At 47.5% G+C, this 23,610-nt stretch overlaps 1 protein-coding gene across 1 annotated transcript; it reads right to left on the bottom strand.

The window, feature by feature from the left end:
• Positions 1-637: 637 nt before the first annotated feature.
• Positions 638-12,739, bottom strand: Robo4 (roundabout guidance receptor 4). The gene is made up of 18 exons (XM_041657305.1): positions 12,632-12,739; positions 11,982-12,314; positions 11,547-11,704; positions 11,245-11,365; positions 10,542-10,669; positions 10,221-10,449; positions 9,875-9,987; positions 8,980-9,148; positions 8,651-8,836; positions 8,484-8,526; positions 6,628-6,764; positions 6,270-6,533; positions 4,130-4,237; positions 3,585-3,744; positions 3,213-3,449; positions 2,736-3,094; positions 1,497-1,703; positions 638-1,378 (listed from the first exon to the last, which is right to left on the bottom strand). Exons 1-18 carry the CDS (start codon positions 12,699-12,701, stop codon positions 1,368-1,370), a joined length of 3,033 nt encoding a protein of 1,010 aa, XP_041513239.1. The 5' UTR covers positions 12,702-12,739; the 3' UTR covers positions 638-1,367.
• Positions 12,740-23,610: the final 10,871 nt, after the last annotated feature.

Below are 23,610 nucleotides of genomic sequence, written 5' to 3'. Positions count from 1 at the left end.
GGCTCAGAAATCAGTCTCCCTGGTTACACCTGTGAGCATAGCGCAGCAATCGGTCTCCCTGGTCACATCCACTTGACTTCCTGAGTGGTCTCCGGAAAGAGGTGCTGGGGTTAGGGAACTAGCAACACTGAGCCTGCTACTGAGTCACACACCCTTCACACACACTAGAGGTATATTCTCTGGCCATGATGGTGCTCTACAGCACAGGCCTAACTCCTGAGTTCTGTCCCTGACTTTTCCCACCGTGTGTGTGTGTGTGTGTGTGTGTGTGTGTGTGTGTGTGTGAGAGAGAGAGAGAGAGAGAGAGAGAGAGAGAGAGAGAGAGAGACAGACGGACGGACGCGGGTAGCCTGCCCTCTAGTGGCTTTCAATGATTCGTTGTTTTGTCTAAACAGCCAAGCATCCCGGGTGATTATACCTTTTGTGGAATTCAGCTGTTTGACTGTTTTTAAGATGCCATCTGGAACTGGACTTTAGGGAGCAGGGCTGGGACAGCAGGAAACAGGAGTTGGCTCCCCAAGACACACAGACCCTTAGACACCCCCATTCTTCTCAACTGCATTCTGCCTAACTTGCTGGATATACCTCATTTTCCCTTCAATTGAAGACCAGAAATGAGGACATTCCCTGAGTGACAATGAATACTTGATTCTCTCTGTAGTCAGGTAACTCTTACATCTCTGCAGGTACCCTTCCCAAAACAGAACCCAAGGAGTGAGATCATAGAACTCAAGTCTATAGTTTTATAGAATCAAGTTTCTGAAGCTCACAGTGACAATGGCATGAGGTTAGTGCTTTGGTTCCAAGTTCTCCTGATTCTTTTCCTTCAGTCTGCTCCACCAATGCAACTTTGAAGTGTTGGCTGCGATACTAGATAGGGCCCACTGTGTCCATGACCTTCCGCCTTTACCTTCCTTGCCTGGTGTGGCTGGGAAAAGGACTGAGTTGGCCTCTAAGTGCGTAGTCCAGGTATAGATGAGAAGGCTCCTAAGTGTCCTCCACCATAGCCCTCTCCAACAGCATTTCTGTCCTTCATGAAGACACTGTTGGCTTCTCTTCTCCCTATGATCCACATGGACGGGAGATCAAGAGTCAGGCTCACTTAGGGCAAATGCCCTGGTTGTGAGGAGAGAATCTGATGTCATGATGATGTTGTCTTGTTCTCAGTGGGAATCCAAGTTTCCCAAGATCGTAGTTTGTTTTGATTTCTTTTTGTTTTAACAATCCCAGTGACAGAACTCTCCAGAAGCCCAGTGGTAATGAACCTCTACTACAGAGAAGCATAGGCCAAGACCTACACCCGTGGGAAGGCCTGGGGACAGACAGGGGAATGGTCTGGATGCCCTTCTGGCTATCTCAGGAACAATTCAGGAGGAATCTGGAAGTTGAAGAAGAATAGAATTAGTACTAGATCCTAGGCTCCCTTTTGACTCTTCTGCAGAGTTTCTCAACCAGGGTCACATGTCAGCCAGCCAGCCAGCCAGCCAGATGCTTACCACCAGTCTTGGGTACAGCACCACTGAGCTGACTTCGCTGGGAAGGGACCCTAAAGTCAGGAGGCCAGGGAGGCAGCCCCCTCCCCAGCCTCTGGGTGTGGCTGATCTCAGCATCCTCCAGCCAGTCTGGCCTCCACTCCCACAGAGGCAGAGAGAAACTTCGGGTCAGGCAGAGGTCATCCCGAGGGGAGGGCGGTGAGGAAACATCTGATAAGGGAGGAAGATGGTCAGCAGAAGGTTCCACCTTTAGCTCCTAAGGACCCCATTTACAGCAGAAAGCTTAGGACTGGTTTAGGGTACACCTAAGCCACTCCTCCTAAATGTAACCTGGCCTCTCAGTCCATCCGTCCCAGCAGCTGCAGCCCCCGGGCCTGACACAGGTGTTTCTTTACAGAGCAGCTTGACATATTTCCTTCCAGACCATTTCTGGACACTTCCTTTACTAGTCTTGGGTGGCCTCTTCCCTGTGTGATGGCCACTTCTGACCTGTCATTTCCTGTGAGCCTCGTTGTTTTTCTTGAGGCCAAAAGGTGGAGTAAGGGTAAGATAGGCATGCAGGATCTCGTGTGTGTGTGTGTGTGTGTGTGTGTGTGTGTGTGTGTGTGTGAAATCACCTCCTGCTGACATGGAGAGAGACTGGGGAATAGAATGGTCCTGGAGGTGGAGGGGTTGGGCCACCCTGCTGAATTTGACCATTTGTTCTTGATCTGTGGGGTATCTTGAGCAAGTTTAAATATCTGTCTGACCTAATGTTTCCTGGTTTGGAAGAGAAAGGTAGACAATATTTCTCCTGGAGTTCTTACTAATGCATAGGAAGCATTTCCTCCAGTACCTAGGACATATCAATCATTCAGGAAAAACTACCTTTCCTCCTTTTTGAGATAAAATCTTACTATGTAGCTCAGACTGGCATGGAATTCATAATTTTTCTGTGTCATCTTCCCAAATGCTGAGATTTCAGGCATATGCTATCCACATCAGTAACACTAATAGGTTTTTTGATACAGGATTTCTCTGTGTATCTTTGGAGCCTGTCCTGGCACTCACTCTGTAGTCCAGACTGGCCTCAAACTCCCAGAGATCCGCCTGACTCTGCCCCACAAGGTTGGAACTAGTGCCACCACTGCCTGACAATACGAATTGTTCAAGTGACTGTGAGGGCAACGAAGGACAGGAAGCCTTGACTTAGAGAGAAAGGGAGCTATGTCCACTCTAAAGGAGGCAGGTGGCCCCACATACCAGTGAAGACACAGTCAGCTTCCCTGGACTCCAGACCAAAACCAAAGCTATCCACAGCCACTGCCAGGGCACGGGCAAAGTGAGTGTCTGCAAGGAAGGAGCCGTCAGAAGAGCTGACCAAGCTGGCCCTGGCGCTGGGAGCATTGTCCTCAGAAGCTGAGCCCCAACCGTTGGCCAGGGAGCCCTCGCTGGGGGTAGGGGTGGGGCAGGGCCGAGGTGGGCACAGTAAGTTCCCAACCTCAGACCCCACCCCCACACCAGCTCTGCCCATGTCTGCCAGTCCTGAGGATGTTGGGATACTGATATAGCCATAGGTTGTTGGGGGCGAAGGAGCTCTTGGCATAGGAGATACACTGTTCCTAAAAGGCAGAAGTGGAGACAGCACACTGGTTAAGGCACAGCAGCAGGGACAGGGCAGCTGAGGCAGGTTTGTGTGCTCCCCAGTACGCTTAGTTTCCATTCACCCGGGATCCTCACCTGGGTGTCTCTTCCCCATCACTGAGCTCTAGGCACAGGGCCACCTCCTCAGGGGTGAGTACACTGTCCTGATCCTCCTCCAAGGATGACAGTGAGGAGCTGGACAGGTTGCTAGAAGCTGGGCTGGGACAAGAGAGAAAAGAGACCTGGGGGCTGGCAGGCCTGGAAGAGTTAAGGATGGAGAGAGGGGCTGCTGGCCGTGGATCAGAGGAGGGAGCTTGGGGCTTCTCCACACACCTGGTTAAGGGACGAGAGAGATTGGCAGATTGGCTAGTGTCATCATTTTGTCATTCTTCAGGTCCACATCTCATCCCAGGCACACGCCCCACACCCTCAACATCCCAACTCTATTTCCTGACCCATGCCTCTTACTGGGTCTGTGGATCGGGACTGGGGGTTCCACAAGGAGAAAGGGGTGTCGGAGGGAGTGGACGAGTTGCTAGCTCATTCGAGTTGCGTTGAAGTTGTGGTCCTGGGGCACGCCAGGCTGCCACAGTTCGGGGGACGGCTTCTGGGGAACAAGACTTTGGGCCTGAGAACAAAAGAATCTCTAAAATCTCATGAAGTCCAGATGCCAGCCTGCTCAGACCTGGATTACTGCCCAGCCCACTTGGTTACACACCAGCATACACACACACACACATATACACACACACACATACACACGCATACCACACTAACACACACCACACACATACCACACATATACACACCACATACACCACATGTACACACACTATACATACACTACACACCCACACCACACCCACACCACACACCACACATGTGCACACACACATCACACATGCACACTACACACACTCACACACACGCCACAGCAGAACCCAAAGGGGCTGGACTGGTGGGCCTGAAAATCTGCCTTAACCCTCACTTCTCCCTTAGGGATCCCCTCTCACCTGGGCTCTGCGAAAGGTTCTTGGAGACTTTGCTTCCCAACTCCCAGGCCCAGATTTCCATGGGGTGGCCACCCCGGAGCAGTGGGGAGCTGTTGGCTTGGTGCAGCTCTACAAGGGAAAGATGGCTGTTATGGACAGAGAGAGTGGGCTTTTCAGACCCTAATCTCAGGCCCTGTCTTTACCCCGAGTAGTCATCAAGTCCTTGGGACCTTAAATCTTCGACCTAAAAGAGAGAGAAAACTGCTTCTCTCTGCCCCCATCTTTCTCCAGCCTACTAAGCTAGAAAGAGCTCTGAGTGTTTAGCTGTGTGACCTCAGTGAAATGCATCAAGCTTTCTGAATGTCAAGTTCATTTGTAAGCAACCACTTCGAAGGATGGTGTTGAGGATTCAATAACAACAGACTGTAAAGCTCCTGGCTCCAGAAAGATGCTTCCAAAACCAGCTCTCTTTTCTTGGACTGTGTGCACTCCAGTTTTCCTGATCTCTGTTCCCTCACACTGCTCCTCAATCTCTGCCCCGTGAACACAAATACCCCTCTTCTTAGAGAGAATCTTTTGACAGTGTTCACTTCTCACATTGCCTTGTCCTGAGATACTTGACTGTTTCTTGACTGGGGAGATGGGAGCAAGGTGAGACAGAGCCAAGTGAAAACCTCATCCTCAGACTAGGAAGCACCTTGGCAGAACTGGATGCTTCCCATGAAATGGTTGTAAAAATGAGGGTATAGCTCAAAGTAGAGCACATGCTTAGCATGTATGAAGCCCTGGGTTCAAACTTTACCATCAAAGGGGAAAAAGGAAGGAAGGAGGGAGAGAAGGAGAGAGGAAGGGAGGAGAGAAATAAGTGGCTGTAGAAAATAGTTCATCTTTTTCTAGAACTGTTAACGTTCCAAGAGAGAGTATACATTTCGCTGAAGTCCTTGTGGCTCTCTGTGCAGGAACTTTTGTTTGTTTGTTTGCTTGGTTTTGAGGATTAAATCCAGGACCCAATGCATGCCGACTGATGGCTTCACTGCTGAGTTTATGACCCCATCTCTTTCTAGTTAGCATTTCATTACCACTCAAGATTGATAATGCAATAGCCCCGAGCAAAATGAGAAAGAGGGGCAGCTTATTAATATTTACAGCCACAGAAAAGGGCCCGTATTAATTACTCTTAATCCACCCGTGTCTTTTTTACTGAAGTTGGGTTTGTTCTGCTCGAAAACAACATCTGCCAAGTCTCTCCGAGCAGTTCAGAAAGTCCGAACGACAGCAGGCAGAGTGCTGTGCCATGTCTCCAAAGCAAGGACCTTCCTAAGTGATTCCCAGGGAAGTCGGTAGCCTTGAGAGACAGATCCCCCTGGCTTCAAAGTTGAGCTCTACAGCTTATTTTGTAATTTTGAACAAGTTACCCAATATTCTGTCAATCTTTTCCTCTGTGTAAATTTAGAGAAGCCACGTCCACCTCGGGGAGCAAAAATGACAACAAATAAGAAAAGCAGCTAGCCACTGGGAGTCGTTTGAGAAGTGGAGATTGTCATTGTCCCCTTCTGGGATGTCAAAACAGGCAGCTGGGAGTAACGAGTTAAATCCGTTCCAAAAGTATTATAGGTATCTCTTCTTATTACAGTGGACTGGGCCCAGCGTCTCTCGAAGGATGTTTTCATCCTTGGACGGTCTGCTAGTCCAGAATCTGTGCATACACACACTGCCCTCTAAGAAGCTAACTGAGAGTCAGGTCCCAAGCAGATAGTGTATAACGTGTGGGGTACACGTTCTGGAAAACCTGAGGCTCTTCCCAGCTCTGGTGACCTTAGGCCAGGCTCCAGTTTGTTGGTCAGCACAGATGGAGTTCGTAAGAAGGAAACCTGCGTGCCTCATGTGTCTTGTATCCCCCACGCCTGGCATGTAATGGCGCTTGTTAAATGTTCTCTAAGTCAACTTGACTGCAGAGCCAAGGCCCACTGCTCTAGAGAAACCCCGTGGTGAGGGTACACCCAGCTGAGTGCTCCGTGGGTGGAGTTAGAGGTTTGAGTCCACTGGGAGATAATGGGAGATTGGGGATGGTGCTCAGCCCTCACTCAGTTTAAGGTCAGCGGACCTCTCCTTAATCCCACCCTCATCTGTCCCAGAACATGGCTTTTCTCACCACTCTTACCTTGCTTCTTTTTGGCTTTCCAAACCTCTGCAGGGGCCAGAGACATGCGCGGGGAATAGAGTCCCCTGCGGCTGCAGAGACTATCTGAGCTGGCCCAAGGGCTGGAGGTTCCGGCCAACTTGGATGGAAGGCGCCTAGCAGCTGGTGTCTGGGGGCTTGGCCGCGCTGGAGGACTGGAGGGTTGCTCCGCGATGAGGGAGCCGTAAAAAGTGCTGGTGTCAGGAAGCAGGGGCACACCAGGGCTCCGGGGGTCCCAGGAGATCACTGCCATAAAGGACACAAAAGGAGTTATGGTGAGGACATTACACTCTGTCCTCCCTCTCCATCCCCGGGATCCCTCTTCAGGAGGCATAGTCACAGGAGCGCCTGCCATCCAGTGGGTCCCGAGGGTCCACTCCCAGCCGACTGCTGAGGCTGCTGCTGCTGCTGAGGTCTCGGGAGCCAGAGGTGGAACGCCAGGTGTCTGCCAGCCACGGGGAGTCACTGTGGTCCATCCTGGGGTAGTGGGGAATAGGAATCAAATTAGTTAAGACTTCCACTTTGAGGACAGCAGTGGGAGAAGAAATGAGTGTTTGGTCCTCTGATCTGGTGCCCCTGATCTTTCTATCTGAGTTGTCCAGAGCTGGGGAGGGGGGATCTTAGGAGAGAGACCGGTTATGGATACAGAGATGAAAAGAACAAAATAGAGCCAGGCAAACATGGACTGGAAATCCCTGCCTGCCATAGTTTAGCTGTACAACCCAAAGGAATAAATCTAATAGTCTCTCTGAGCCACGCTGTTTCCTCAACTGTTAAGTAGCAACAAAGAGAGCCTACATATAAGACTGGTGCTGTGAGCTGAGCCAAGGAAATTCTAAGTCCCTCTGCTGGCAGAATAGAAGTTTGCTGTGGTGATTCTTGGTTTCCAGAAACCTGAATAATCCTTCAAGAGCAGCGACTTTGATAAAACGACTTTTCTGCCTAGAGCCTTCAGTCACTCCCTCTTTACCAAGATAGAGTTCAGACGCCTGCCTCGGTATCTCCTATGCCACAGTGGCTTTCCAACCTTGTCCTCTGTTCTGATTCCATATATCCCAGTCAGAACCACAGTTTATGTTTCCCTGGGAATAGAGCAAGTGATTCCTCCCACTCCACACTCTTCTCCATAGGATATGTGTGGGCTCCTCTTTCTTTGGATTCTCTAGCCCCCTCCCTGTGTCTGGGTCATACAATACATCCAACTCCAGGTCATTCTCCTGCCTGTCTCTGCCTGTCTGCCAGTTTCTGGTGGGTGGAGACTATTCCAAAGGAATGGATGAACTGATCTGAACAGAATTGTTCTTGAGAACAAAGGAAGCTGTCCCAGGGAAGCAGAGCTGACAAAGTTCAGAAGGCAGGAGATAACTGGAAGAGAGAAGTCAGAGAGAGAAAGGAAAAACTCAAGCCATGATGCCAGGCAGCCTGGAACCTTGTTGAAAGGAACCTGGCAGCCCGGGGGTGGGGTGGGGGGATGTATCCAGTACACAGTAGGTACTCAATAAATGCTTCTTAAATAATTCAGACCCAAAGCACAAAGACTAATGAAGTTGACAATGAAATGTTTTATACTGTGAAACGCAGTCAATGTTGTGGGGGTAGGGGGGCTGTAGAGAGAATTACTTTTTGTTTTATTAGGATCTTGTCTCATGAGTACAGACTAGCTCTGGTAATCAAGCAGTTGGAGCCGAGGTACCTATTGTTGGGCCCTGGTTTGGAACAATGAGTAAGGATCTATGACCTAGGTGCTGATCGCCCCCTGCTGGAAGTGTACAGCTTGTGCAAGACAAGTGGATGTCTCAAGAGACAGACAATATACAGAATGCAAAAACACTGTCAGGTAGACACTGGGAACACAAGGGAATCAAGGCACTAGAGCTGGCCATCTCCTGCCAGTTACTAGTCACTTAACAGCAGGAGTAGCGAGAGTAGGCGACAAGAACAACAGCTAGGTGGCCAGGAGGTCAACTCTGAAGCCCTTGGCAAAAACATTTAGGTTTTATGATTCAGGTTGCTTGGTTGCCCAGGGGCTACAGTGAAAGAGAGTCATTGTCACACAGAGTCCAGGAGGGCTTCAGGTACGAGGATCCTAAGCTGCCTGGTAGGGGGGGTAGGCTGAAACGCCATCCAGTTCTCTGCTGAGACTCCACTCACCCTGACCTCTCTGCCCTTCCTCGGGACTCCTTCGTGGCCTCTCACCTGTGTTTTAAAATGGCATCCTCACTGGTGTATCTGTACAGACCTGGAAAAAAACGGGAGGGACAGATAAACGAAGATCCCAGAGTCTTTCTAGAGATCGAAGCCCCTGTGCTATTCTGTCTGGACCCAGGGAGATCTATCTATACACACGAGTTCTCCCCTCTCACCTGGCCCCAGGTGCACCCGAGCTTTGTGGCGTCTGTAGATACACACAGCAAGGCCTAAGAGCAGCAGCAAGAGCAGGACAGCAACACTGGCAATGACTTCTGGTCTTCTCAAGATGGCTCTCAGCTGATCCAGGGTCCAGAAAGCATGTTTACTGGGGTCTCGAGCCGACTGCTCCATGGCCTGCTCTGTATGGGAAGTGGAGCTCAGAGAGAGGGCCAGTGGGGCAATGGGGGACCCAGAGACAAGAGAGAGGAGCTGGAGGTGTAACAGGAACAGAGACAGGAGGATGACATGGGGGCTGAGGATATGGATAAGACCTTTCTCTCACCTAAAAAGAGGCAGACAGGGCTACTGGGCTCTCCGGCCCCGGCACCAGTGACTGCAGCCACTTGTACACAGTAGGAGCCTGGCACTCGTGTGGAGATCTCCAGCTGGGTCTGTTCACCCATGACAGTCCAGTTGGCAGCGGGCAGTGAGGTATTGCCCAGGTTCCACACCTGGGGCACAAACGAAGGTGAGCCACTGGCCCTAGGACCATCCCAGCAACAAGCCCTTCATCTGCAGATGGCCGTGCGGTCCTCCTAAGCCTGACATCTTCCTGGGGGCTGACCAACAAAACAACACCACAGTCCCTATGCCTCCTCCTCTACCAAGTGAGAGACTTCTTTCTAGACGACAGAATGGCAAAGATAATCTGCCAAAATGTACCCAGGACCAGTGGTTCATGGTGCTTTCGAGTGACCTCGAGGCTTGGTGAAAAAGAGGTACCAAGCTCAGTTTTCACTTTCTGATTCAGGGAACCTGGGAAAGAACCTGCGAGTCTGCCTTCCTAACAAGTTCCCAGGTGATTCTTTTCTTGCCAGTCCAGTACACACATGCCTGCTTAAAGACTTAGGTCTGACCCTGTTTAAGTTTTGATTTGATCAAATCAGCCTAACGTTTGATTTCTGTTCTGTTTCTTCCATCTATGATCATAATCTGCCTTTCCGTGTATAAATTGGAGGTAAAAACCTAGGCTGTTGGTGAGAAGAAATGAGACAGCAGCTTATAAAACACTTGACAAGATCTGGAGGACTAAGTAGGCCCTTTTACATATGTTCCACAAAAGCAAAATTTCTTCTTTTTTGGGGGGCTCAGATGCTGTTTTGTAGCAGCCAAAGCAAAGATATGTGGGACTCGAGGGGAGAGGAGTATGCAGGTCAGCATCATTTTGTAGAGACTACCTGGTATCCACGGATGACACCATTGTGGTTTTCAGGAGGTGGTGGAGCCCAGCTCACAAGGACGCTACTATTGCCAGGCTTTAGGGTCACTTCTTGAGGCGGGGCACTGGGCACTGCAGAAAAGGAAGAGACAGAACCGCTAAAGGAGAGGACACCATGTGAGGGTCAGGAGTGGCACTGGGGGGATGGAGGATCAGAGTTCTACAAGGAATGACACTTCTTACAGCTGTTTGCTTCACCATGCAGAAGAAGTCACCTGGACACCCACCCCCAGCATGTCCAGATGGGACAGGGATAGATAAGAACCCATCCCACCCCCCAGCGTCAATCAGGCTCCTTCCCTGACCTTGTTCCGGCACCCTCAGGAGCAGCACGTTGCTATCGGGGCCTCGAGCCCGGCCAGTGGACGGTCTCACTTTGAACTCGTAGTCTTGGCCCCAGCGGAGGCCCCCAAGCTCTGCACTCTGCAAGCCACGCAGAAGCACCTCTGTCCATGGAGATCCCTGGTCCCTGGGGTTCCTCTGGGCCCTGAACACGGCTGTGTAGGACTCAGCAGGCGCAGCAGGGCCGCTCACCTGGGAAGAGGTTGGAGTAGGGATAAGTGCTTGGGGAGTTCGTGAGAGCCCTCATCTGGATGGGTTCTCACTTCCTGGATCCTCTGCCTCACCTTCCAGCTGAGCCACACAGTTGGTCCAGGCTTGGGGCCTTTCACAGGTTCCGGGTTCAGCAGGGTCACGTTTTCCAATTGGATGCGAACAGCCAGAAGTTCCAAATATTCCTTGTGGTTCTGTGACTCTGTAGAGGAACACGAGGGTGGGATGGAGGAGAGGAACACACCTTCAGCATGGACAAATTTGTCTCCCAGATCAGGTCTAGAATACTCCTGTATCCATTCTAGCCTCACACAAGGAGGCCTCACTACTTGGATCTCAATCCTAGGCTGAGCCCCATATACCCAAACCCCATAACTGACCACCTCACAAATTGGAGTCCCCTTTCTTACCTTGGATGTTTTGTGTGGGTTTAAGTATATGCTCATACATTTGCACTTGGGTGAGTGTGCATATAGAAACCAAAAGTTGACAATAGAGTCTTTATTATTGCTCTCCTTATTGTCCCCCCCCCCCCTTTGAGACAGGATCTCTTATTGAGCCTGGATTTCACCACAAAAGACTGGCTGGCTGGCTTCTGGAACCCACCTGTTTCCACTCCACCCCAGTACCTGGATTATAGACACACCCTGCCAGGCTCAGCTTTTATGTGGGTGCAGGGATCTGAACTCAAGCCTTCACATACGTGAAGCAAGCTCTTGACCCACTGAATTATCTCCTGAGCCCTTCTGTCGGCTCTCAGCTGACTCCTGTTCTTACCCCAGACAGACACCCTGGCTGCTCGGCTCTCCCGTTGTCCTGCACTGTTGGTGGCCATACACATATAGGTCCCCGTGTCATTCTTCTCTGCTCTTGCCACCGTCAGGAAACCCCCAGCCACCTGTCGGTACAGATACTCCGTGAAGGCTTCAATGTGAGGGAAAGCTCAGAGGCTGGAGAGCAACCTGAGGTCTCAGACCTGCCAGGGAACATGTCCCCGGAGAGCATGTCAGTTGCTTGGTGTGCCCAGGACATGATGAAGTATGGGAAAAGCAGTTCCCGGGAACGGGGGCTTCACTTACTGCGTGCCTCCCTGGCTGTAGGGACAGGGGTCTCCCATCTTTCCACCACGAGACTGAAGGATTTGGGTAGCCCCAGGGTGGCTGACACTCAAGAACCAACCGCTCACCCACCACGGCCACTGTGTCCCGAGGCTGGATCTGGAAGTCCTCCTGAAGGACTGTTAGGAGAACATCAGGTCAATAGGAATCATGTCTTCCCTCCCCCGAGTCCCTCTTTGGCATCTCCTAGCTTGCCTACCCCATTCTGCTATACCCAGCTATACCCATTTCCTTGGCCTTCTATGTCCAACTTAACCTAGTTCTCCCTCCCAAGGATCCTCCCCTCCACCTCCGCCAGGCCAGGCCTCCCTTTACAGATAACCCCTCGTATTTCCCTGGACACGAGCAGTTCAACCTAGCTTTGCTTCACCCTGGGCCTACCCTCCCAAGCCTCACCAGTCACAGACAGCCTAGCACCCCGGCTCACGGCTGTGCCCAGCGGGTTGCTGGCCTCACAAGTGTAGACACCCAGGAGTGCTGAGAGGCTGTTCTGGTCATGTTGGGGGCGTCCCTGGACAGCAGGCCAATGTAGCAGGAGAGTCCCATCAGGCAGAAGGTAGTGTAGGTCTGGGGTCTCCATGCTGAGGGGCTGTCCATTCAGCAGCCAGCGGATAGTGGGAGGCGGTTGGCCCGAGGCTCTGCAACTCATCGTGGCTGGGCCAGAGCCCTGAAGTAGCTGGTCTTGGGGGTGAACTAGGATCTGAGGTGACGAATCCAGAGCCTTGCCTCCTAGAAGGGAGAGACTCCCTGAACTGCACCCTTCTGCGTCTTGTGTAGGAGTCTGCCCGATTGGCTTATATTACCGGACATCTATTTCCAAATAGCTAGCGGGAGGGGAGAGGGTCAGCGTCCTCAGGCTAGGGTCTACACAGCTGTCTCTGTGAACACAGCCATGCCCATGCCCACAACCCACCACCACCACCGTCGTTGTTTTTCCCAGTGCTAATGACAAGAGATCCTCTTTTGTTCTGCTGGCCTGGGATCCGGGCCATGAATCCAGCCAGGAGTCCAGGAGCGTGGACTAGAAGAGGGAGGGCCCCACTCACCTACGATGAGAAGAAGCAGTAGAGGCAGAGGCCACCCAGTCCCCATGAGCCCCACTCCTCCAGAGCCCATGGCTTCCCTCAGCTGCTTTCCTTGTCCCACGCACTTTGTCCCACTGCTCCGAGCTCACAGCAGTAAGGGAAGGAGGGGAGGGGTGGGTGGCGGTAGTTGTTTGTGACTGAGACTCTGTCCCAGTAGGGAAGCGGCTTTGAGGAAACGGATGCTTCCTGCCTGGCCCTCCGTGCCTTAGAACTGGGAGGGGACCAGAGGTGAGAAACTCTCAGACCTCTACACTTTAGCTGTAACCCTGGACACCACCTCACGTCTGATTTAGGGTTTCTTAAATGAAATCCTCACACTGACCATAATAGTATCCACACTCTTACTCCTCCAACCCCACAGCTCTATTTGAAGTTTATGCTTTTCCATTGGACAACCACCTAATAGGGAGATGAGGATCAGAGGTGGAGTCTCACATAGAGGAGTGAGGAGCTGAAGACAGAGTCCAAAGGGGTTGCAAGCCAAGAAATCAATGAGGAAGGGGAGCAGTATGTATTCTTGGTCCATTCGCTAGGAACAGATAGACTGAGCCTCAGGAGACTAGAACACAGGAATGACCCAGAACCTTGAAAACAAGGTGTGAAAACCCCATGGACCGTGTCTACGTTTTTTTTTTCCCCAAAAGATTTGAAAATTACTTCTGTGGGGTCTTGGGCAGATTCCTTCATCCTCAAAGTCAGTTCCCTTCTCTGTATATTGGGAATATTAGTAATATATCCCACCTTGAGATCTAGAGTAAAAATGGAATGAGATTAGACATAAAACTACTTAACCCAGACAGTGTTGACACATGAGTGGCAATCCGTTTGGCTGATTTTTATGCGCATCCTATCAATGAAGCTGTCTGAAGCATCATCAGCGGGGCTGAGTTTCAGGCCTCGCAAAGATGGTTGGAAGGAAGCCTTCTCAGCGTCTTGCCTGACCGACACCTCTCCTCTGCATCTACATAAGCAAACAAGCTTTGTGGCACCCAGATGACTAGGTTGGCCCCTCCCTAAAACCCAGAGAGGCTGCTCTCTTCTCAGCCCGGCTCCTGTTTACCAGCCTCTTCCTTTCAAATCTGGAATCTCAGCCATTTCCTAGAGCTGTTCACGGAAGGCCAAGGCCAGGCTCTGGGCCTCAGCGGAAGAGTGTCCAGCCTTTGTTCTCAATTGTTCTGGCCAGCTTCTCTGGAGGCCCCTAACCCAGCTAACCCTTCTCCCTTCCTCCCCCCTCCCTACTGAGCTTCAGGGTCAGCTCCAACCCTAACAACTGACCAAGCAGAAGGCCGCCTTCGCTGCTTCCTTTCTCTCTCCTGAGACAGGCCAAGACTGATTAAGATAGAATCTGTGAAAGAAAATGCTGCCTTCTCAACGAACTGAGTGATTCCATGGGCTACAGAGTATATGAAATAGAGGCAATAGAGTGACTGGGCCGGAAGGATAGCGATTGGGGTCGGAATAGGACACGCGATTTCAGAAATGCAAGCATAGCAGGTGTGGGTGGCAGGCACATGGCTGTAATCCCACCAAACAGGGCATCATGAATTTGAGTCCAGTCTAGGCTGGACCCTGTCTGCAAAACAACAACAAAAAAAACCACAAAATAAAGAAAAAATGGAAACACTAAGGGCATTCGCCAAGTCTGTGACTTCTCTGTGGAGGGTTTGTGGGGCAAGGTATGTGTGAGGTCAGACTGATGAAAAGTACATTTATATGGATGAAGTCAGCCAAAGATTAGATAGGAAAGGGTGTGACAGGCGGATTCAATGAACTCGCGGCTAACCTGGGATTTCCCAGGTCCACAGGGCCCAAGGGCGGCTGAGTTCCACCCGAATGCTGTCAGCAGCAGTCCTTTCCCAGACAAGTTCTCTGCTACTGCTCCAATATTAACTTGATTTGATTCAGTTTCTATAATTCGGAAAGATGGTACATATCCCCCCCCCCCCCAAAAAAAAAGAAAAATGTCTGTCTCAAAGGAGCTCAGAATTATTCCCTGGCCTGTGCTCTGTTGAGTAGAATGGTCAAGAGAGACAAGGAGCATGGGGACGGAGCCAGAGTCTGTGGCAGCTGAGGAGTGGCCGCTACCTAGAGGCATGTCCTGTCCCATAATTACAGCTGCTTTTGAAACAGTTTATCATCTCTTCAATATTCTAAAGGGCCACCTATTGAAAATTGAAGAGGTCAGAGGGAATACTGACTGTGAGTCCTTCCTGCAGGACATTAATATTCCGAAGGCATCCGGGGGAATTCGGGGATGCATGTTCATTTCCAGCAACCTGGCACTTTAACTCTCAGATTGTCTCATCTCCATGAGCTAAGGAAGAGCTGACCACATGAGTCACGGGTTGAGGTGGATGCATGGGAGCCAGCTCGTGTTTCTATTTTAGGGAAGTTTACTGCTTGGTCTATTGACATGCAAGCCCAGTGACCAGTTTGACTGGACCTTCCTTCACCTCTCCTGCTAGTGATTTGTGAGCGACTTGTTCTTGGCTGTTTGAAAGAGAGAGACAAGAGGAAAAGGACCATGTCCTCTTCCGAGTGGCCCTTCAGAGCAAATTTCTCTTTAATTCTGGTTCCTGCTTCTTTGTAGTGTTTTATACATGTACAGCTGGAACTCTTGCCCAAGTTGTCAGTGTCAAAGTGCAAACTCAGGTGGCATTTGAAGCCAGAGACAGATAAGTGTCTATTCTACTCAACAAGTGACTTAAATAAATTGTGCTATCTCTCTGAGGCCATTTCTTTACTTATAAAACATCCTAAGGGCAATGCTGTACCCAGGATATTTAAGTATGTTTTTAAAAACCAGATATGTATTGATTGACATTTAGATGTCCTGGGTACAGGTACAGCACAGCTCTCTTTCTGGTCAGCACAGCCAACTCTAGATACACTGGGGTATCTATTATCTATTATCAGTATCTATTATACTGGGGTATCTTATCTGTTGTGTCTTCTTTCCTTTCTTTTCTTAAAAATATTTGTTTACATTTTATGTGCAGGGGTATTAACTGCCTTATTTCTGGACTTCGCATACCTGCAGTGCCCTCGGAAGGTATTGTGTCCCTGGGACTGGAGTTACAATTGTGAGCCAACATATAGGTGCTGGGAATTGAACCCTAGTCCTCTGCAAGAGCAGCCAGTATTTTTAACTACTAAACCATCCCTCCAGTCCCTCTTTTCTTCCCTTTTGCACAAGTCAGGTTGCTGTCAATCTCTGTAAGTTTTTATTTTTGTCCCAAGCCACCAATGACTAGAGGGAAACTGAGTCAACCCAGGGAGTAATAATGACTTCTTCTTTGCTGGCTAGGAATAGTGTCCTGATGTCATTTTGCTGGTTTAACTTATCTCTTAGTGCCTTGTCCTTTCCCTGAGGCCTAAAATTGTTCGGACCAATTGAGTTCCTGGCTTCCAGCTGCTCTTTCCTGTCTAGAGCCTTCTAATTGAAGTCGCTAGAAGCTGTGCCTAGCCTAGAGGATCAGAGGATGGGGTTTTCACCTGTTGGCCATTGACTGCACGGTAATTAAGCCTCCATGGTGCTATTAAAGATGGGATTTTGGTACCAGTGATTGAAGGTCTGTGTGTCGGTCTGTCTCTGCGTGTGTTTCCTCAACCTCCAGCCCCTTGTCCGAAGCTCGCAAACTGTGTTCTAGCACATAGAGAGGAGACAGGGGCCACGGTGTGCGGCATGAAATCACATCTGTATATACACAGAAACACTCTATTAAGATTTCGTTACTGGAATGTATTTTGTGTGTGTATGTGTGTGTACACATGTGCATGTGAGCCCCAAAGTGGAAGCAGCTGATGATGAAAGAACACCTTGTAGGAGTTGATTCTCTTTTTCTACCCTGAAGGTCCCAGGCTGCCAGGCTAGAGCAAGGGCCTTTCCCTACTCTTTAAGTCATCTTACAGGCTGCAACCCATCTGTTCTTTCAACTCCACATCACCTCCATTTTTTTTTCAAGTAATTATGGGTCACACATACACTATCCATTGCCTGACTGGAGATTTCAAAGGCTGGTGTCTTCTATAGATATAAACTTTATATTCGTTCTGTTATGTGGTATCTCAATAAGAGGGCTTGGGTCATAAGAAGGACTTTTCTAAAGAGGCTCCAAGGAAACAAGGGTAGTGAATTGGATGCCGTTAGGCAATATGACATTCCACGATGCTTTCTTTCCAGAAGAGTTCCTGGTTATTTCTTCACAGTGTGGTGCCTGGTCAAACGGTTCCCTTTCATCTTCCGTTATGAACAGCACTACTGTCTGAGTCAGCGTTTCTATTGCTGCGATGAAACACCATGACCAACAGCAACTAGGGAGGAAAGAGTTCACTTGGTATACACTTCCACAGCACAGTTCACCATCTAAAGTCAGGACAGGAACTCAACCAGGGCAGGGAGCTGATGTAGAGGTCCTGGAGGCTTGCCCCCTATGGCTTGGTCATTCTGCTTTCTTATAGAACCCAGCCTAGGGGCAGCCCAGGGGTTGTGGCACCTATAAAGGACCGGGCCCTCCCTAATTAATTAAAAATTAAGAAAATGCCCAAAGACTTGCCTACAAGGGATCTTTTTCTCTCTCTCTCTCTCTCTCTCTCTCTCTCTCTCTCTCTCGCTCTGATTTTTTTCAAGACAGGGTTTCTCTTTGTAACAGTCTTAGCTGTCCTGAATTTTGCATTGTGGACCAGGTTGGCCTTGAATTCACAGAGATCCGCCTGCCTCTGCCTCTCAAGTGCTGGGATTAAAGACATATGCCACTACCGCCCAGCACCTACAGCAGATTTTAAGGAGATAGCCTCTTAATTAAGGTGCCCTCTTCCAGATGACCCTAACTGTGTCAAATTTATGTAAAAACTAGCCAATACAACTACCTTCAAGTTTTATTTGAATGAATCCTCCCCAAAGCCTGGAATCATTCAGCAAGAAGTACTGTAACCATTGTAGGGACTTTAATATTGACTTTTCCAGTCTCCAAAACTGTAAGAAATAAGTCTACATTCTTTTTGCTGTTGTTGTTGTTGTTGTGATGGAGGTGGGTCTTGTATCTTATCTGTTGCTTTCATTGGTTAACTAATAAAGAAAACTGCTTGGCCTGATAGGACAGAAAATTAGGTAGGCGGAGTAAACAGAACAGAATGCTGGGAGAAAGAAGCGGAGTCAGGCAGTCGCCATGATTCTCCCACTCCAGACAGACACAGGTTAAGATCCTTCCTGGTAAGCCAGCTCGTGGTGCTACACAGAATATTAGAAATGGGTTAGATCAATATGTAAGAGCTAGCCAATAAGAGGTTATAACTAATGGGCCAGGCAGTGTTTAAAAGAATACAATTTCCTTGTAATTATTTCGGGTAAAGCTAGCTGAGTGGCAGGAAGCGGCCCTCCACTCCACACAACATTGTTGTTGTTGTTTTGTTTTGTTTTTGAGACAGGGTTTCTCTGTAGCTTTAGAGCCTGTCCTGGAACTAGCTAGCTCTTGTAGAGCAGGCTGGCCCCAAACTCACAGAGATCCACCTGCCTCTGCCTCTGCCTCTGCCTCTGCCTCTGCCTCTGCCTCTGCCTCTGCCTCTGCCTCTTGAGTGTTGGGATTAAAGGTGTGTGCCAACACCAGCTTGTAAGTCTGTGGGCTTTAGAAATTACTTAGTCTTAGGTATTCTGATACACAACACACATAGTCTTCTTATTTATGAATAGGTTCATTTCAGGTTTTATAATTTGCTCCCTGTAAATCTTACACATTAGTTGTATTTTAGTTAATGTGTTAGACCTTGTACTGCTATAGAAGGAAGTTTCTGTCTTGCCCAGTCCTGCAGCTGTTCAGTCCCAAAGAAACTCACAGAGGCTTATATTAATTATAAACTGTTTGGCCTATCAGCTCAAGCTTATTATTAACTAGCTCTTACAACTAAAATTAACCCATAATTCTTATCTATATTTAGCTAGGAAGCTTGGTACTTTTTCTCAGGGCAGCATTCTCATCTTGCTTCTTCTGCGTCTGGTGGCAACTGCAGACTGAGGCTTTCCTCATCCCAGAATTCTCCTAGTCTGGTCGCCCAGGCTATTCTTCCTGACTGGCTTCTGGCCAATCAGCATTTTATTAAACCAATAAGAGTGACAAATCTTTACAGGATATAAAAGCGTTATCCCACAGCACACTGCCGATTATTTTCAAAAGTAGCTGCAGTAATTCCCGCTACATCTTACACTTACTCCTTTGCAAAGTCTGCCTCCTCTCATCGAGAAGGAAACTGGAGCCCACAAAGTGGAGCCAGGTAAAAACACTTGTTCCACAAGCCTGACTATGTGGGTTTGTTCTCCTGAACCCATGGCGGGAGGAGAAAACTGACTCCCCAAAATTGTCCTCTGACTTCTACACAAAGCAAAACGTGTCTTGGAACTTACTCTGTAGAGCACGCTGGCCTTGAACTCAGAGATCCACCTGCTTCTGCCTCCTGAGTGCTGGGATAAAAGGCATGCACCACCACCGCCTGGAATATTTTATTTTACGTTTTAAAGAAAAGAAACCACATGACGATGGGATGGCTTTGTGATTTGCTTTAACCAACAGAATACAGCAGAAATAAAGCTGACTAGCTTTCAGGACCAAGCTTGAAGAAAACAAGCAACTTTTGCAACTGTGTCTCAACCCATGACTTTGGGACTAGTGGCTTGATTTAGCCACAGAGAACAAAGATCAACTACTATAGACAGGGAGTCCTAAACCTACTTGTGCATTTGCCACTAGACATGTGACACGGTTCAGTCATCCAGCTCCGATTCAAGCTGCTGGATGACACAGTCCTATAAATGACCTCAGGAAGCTCGAGCAAATGAACTGCTTTTTTTGAGTCCAACCCTAATTGTTAAGATGAGGAGCCAAGCAAATAAAATTGTGATTGTTTTAAGTCACTTAGTTGCCAGTGGATGGCTATGTTTGCTACAAAGGGAAATTGTCTAATTTAAAGTGACAATTTAGTTTTTACTTTTAACCTTTATTTTTTTTTCCTTGCTTCATCAATATTGCATACGGGTGTGGCTGCAAGCATCTGTATTTACATCTTTATTTTTAAAGGGATAATTTCTGATGTATGACTGTTAATGTTTTGATGTGAACTGTTGTTTTTTGTACATGTTATTTATCAGGCTTTAAAAGTTTCCTCTAATTGTTCTCTTTTCTACTTCACTAAAAACTTTAAGAATGAACATCAAATTTTACAAGTATTTGTTTTGCAATGTGCTGAGATGATTCGCCTCCATTAATCTGCTCACAAGGCTGGTGGTATTCATGCAAGAAGATGCCTTTGCATGGGACTATTGACCACCTGGTTCTTCTAAGAGCAAATGAACACAAGAGCCTGAGCCTGACCCCCAATTACTCTGTGGCTGCCTGTTTAGTGACAGTCTCTCGCTCCCACAAACGCTTTTGTAATGGTCATCAGTGTTGGGCTGTTGTCAGTGACTTCTCTTTGAACCTCTAGAATTGTGAGTCAAATCTACCTCTTTTCTTTTTGAGGGTTACCTGCTTCAGATGCTTTGTTTTAGCACTGAAAAACAGATCAGTAAAAAAATGCATGCTAATAATGACAGGAGTAGCTACTGCTGTCTCAGACAAGCGAGACATGAGGCTATGCAATGAGTTGCACATCTCTCTAGACTTCCTCTTTGTTTTTATAGTATTATTTGCAGTTCTAGGGAGGTGAACATGGGGCCTGTGTTGCTAGACAGGTACTCGACCACTGAGTTACCCTAGTCCTTCTCCTCACCCTTTTGAGTTTATTTTGAGACAATATCTTGCCTAGTTCCCCAGACTGGCTTTGAATTCACAATGTAGCCCAGATAGACCTTGACCTTTTGACCCTCCTGCCCAACATAAGAGCAGCTAGGATTGCAGGTGTGTGCCACCATGCCCAGCCTATGGTTCATTTGTTTGTAAACATCTACCTAGTTCCTTTTCACATTTGCTTGGTTGGCCTTTTCCTGTAACTTTACTGCCAACTCTTCCAAACCATTGTTTTCTCAATTATGTGGCATATGGTAAGATTCTTAAAGATCTTGTGATTTTTAAAGATTATAATTTTTTTAAAGATTTGAACAAATCATATGCCAGTTAAAATACCTATCTCTGTATTTTAACTGGAAAATTTTGGTCATTTATAATTTAGCTTTTTCCCTCCCTATCATTTAACTTTTTGCTTTCTATCATATAAGCTCACATTTTATTTAACCTCTTTTCCTCTTTTCTTGGAAGTTTAAGAACGCTTTGAATTTGTATTTGTATCCTTAATATGTTTCCTTCCTTATCGGTGAATTAAATATATATAACATATAAAATATATAATGAAAGTTTCATCACATGGATTGTGTAATACTAGTAGATATACTCTGTGTATGTGTATGTATACACACATGGTAAAAGTATAATTTGATATAGTTTCTCATGCAGTTCAAGCTGTAATTTCTTATGTAGCCAGGTTTGAGCTTGCATTTCTGATCTTTTAGTAGTTATTCATACCTTCTCCCTTAATGCTTACTAAAATGTGAAGTTACTATTTTAGCCAAAGAATTCCTAAAGTATTCAAGTATGTTGAAATAGTTTGACTCTGATAAATCCTCCCAACCTAAGCCCTCTAATTTTTCTGTATTTTGCTTCTGAGGTTTTGAGGCCTGCAGACTAATCACTATCATTCTATAAGACATTATTCGAGTCTACTTACTCATTTATTTGCTTGTCCTTGTTTCTCAGACCTTCGTTTTGGAATAATTTTTCTGTGTTTCTGTTATGTATTTCTGTGAGATGTTCCTTTACTGTTCGTGGGAAACCCCAGGTCTTGTTTCATTTGATATCTTTATTTCATTCTCAGTATGAAAGTCTTCAGGGTGGCGCACGCCTTTAATCCCAGCACTCCAACACGAAGGAGACAGAGGCAGGCCGATCTCTGTGAGTTTAAGGCTAGCCTAGTCTATAGAATGAATTTCAGGACAGCCAAAACTACACAGAGAAACCCTGTCTTAAGAAATGAAAAAGAGAAAAAAGAAAGTCTGTTTTACCAGGCAAAATGTTCTTCGTTGGGAGTAATCTTTGTTGCTCTCTTGAGAGGACCTGCTCAGCTTCCTAATGGTTCTTTCCATTACTGTCGTCTAACAGTAGGAGGTCCGTGTCTCTCTGCCTTTAAGGGTTCACTTAGTCTTTGGTGGACTCTATTTTTACTACCAATTATGCACATTAGACCATCTTTTTCTGTTTCTTGTTTGTTAATACTTTTGTGTATTTACTAGTTTTAGAAAACATCTAAGACTGGAGAGGATTAGGCTGTCCTGGAACTTAGACCAGGCTGGCCTCAAACTCACAGAGATCCACCGGCCTCTGCCTCCTGAGTGCTGGGATTAAAGGCGTGCGCACCACCACGGCCCGGCCGACTCTCATTCATGGTGATTTGTTTCCTTGTATATCTACTTATCGGTCCTTTTTTCCCCCTTTCCCCCCCTTTTTTTGTTAATTCTTCTTGCTGCCTGGGATAGCGCTTCACTGTGTAGCTCAGACCGATCTGAAACTCGTAACCCATCTTCATCAACATCCCAGATGTTGAGGTTACAGGCATGTATCACGGCGCCTATTCATTCATCTTTGATTGGCTTTAATACCAGAAAATTGAAAGTGCTTTTCTCCTCAGAAGATTAGCCATTTCATCTGCCAGGCTCTTGTGCGCTATCATCAGGGAGCCCTTCTTTAGGACATCAACTTAATCTAGGAGTCTCAAGTTTAACTCTTCTTACCTCACCAATGGTCCAAGCATAGTTTTTCAACACATTTCTAACGCAAAATATGCATAGCATTTCCTTTTCATATTTTATTAGTACTAAAGCACCCTGGACTAGTCATATTTTAAACTTTTGTTTTGTTTCTGATTCCCTGGAAATTTCTCCTGGTGATAGAGACTAAATATAGTGTGTGCAGGCAGGAGCAAGCTCTTCTGAAACAGGAAGACCTTTCAAATACCAGACTCAAGCCTCCAGTCTGGATGATGTCAATCATGACTCACCTATAGCCATCCTGCTTTACCTCCTGCTCATGACTGACGCTCCCTGTGCCAAGCTGACCAGTCGTCCCCTTGCTGCCGAATTTAATGTGTGTTTTTTCTTTTGTGATTCTTTCTTTTCTTCTTCTTTCCTGGGGATCAGACCTAGGGACTCATACATGCTAGGCAAGCACCCTATCACAGAGCTACATGTCAACCCCAATCTTTATTTTGAATTCCTTTTCATACCCGAAACCCTCTGAAGTCCTGGCTGTTCTATCACCCCGCCTCCCACCTCTTGGTTTCTCTGAGACAGGATATCGCTATGTGCCTCAGCTGGACTTGACCTTCTGTTTCAGCTCTCCACGCAGTGGGGCTCTAGGCATGCACCAGCATATCCGTTCCATCATTCTTGAGAGCCTCTTCTTTGACGGCATGATGGCCTCTTTGTTTATATTTCATTCTATCTTTTTTGATATGCCTTTTCTGTGAGATCCTTTCAACCTGACTTCACAAAATACAATCTCTCAGGCCCCAGAGGTCTATCTTGAGCTTTTCTTACTTTCTCCTCCATAAAATCTCCTAAAATAATGCCATCCACTTCAATGGCTCAGTATTGTGAATTCCTTATGTGTTTTGCCCTCTAAGACTTTTGTACATGCTTCTCCTTCTACTTGGAATGTGTCCTCCTGTCTCTTGTAACCTCTGATGTATGTTCCCTGAGTTCCTTATATTGTATCTATCTCTGTTATTTCTCTTTTACACTGTATTAGAATAATCTGTTCACTTACTGTCTTCCTCTGTGAGATTGTTTAGTGGATAGAAGTCATGGCATAATTATACCTTTATCATGTGTCTGGGAGATGACCATTTATTTAGTAACCAAGAGAATACTTGAGTGTATGAATGAATAAATGAATGAATGAATG

The sequence above is a fragment of the Microtus oregoni genome, unplaced genomic scaffold (assembly GCF_018167655.1).
Source record: "Microtus oregoni isolate MIOR12 unplaced genomic scaffold, Mior012 000008F_ref0000371, whole genome shotgun sequence".
NCBI lineage: Eukaryota > Metazoa > Chordata > Mammalia > Rodentia > Cricetidae > Microtus > Microtus oregoni.
Note: the sequence above shows the minus strand (reverse complement) of the source record. Positions and strands in the feature narration are given on the sequence as shown.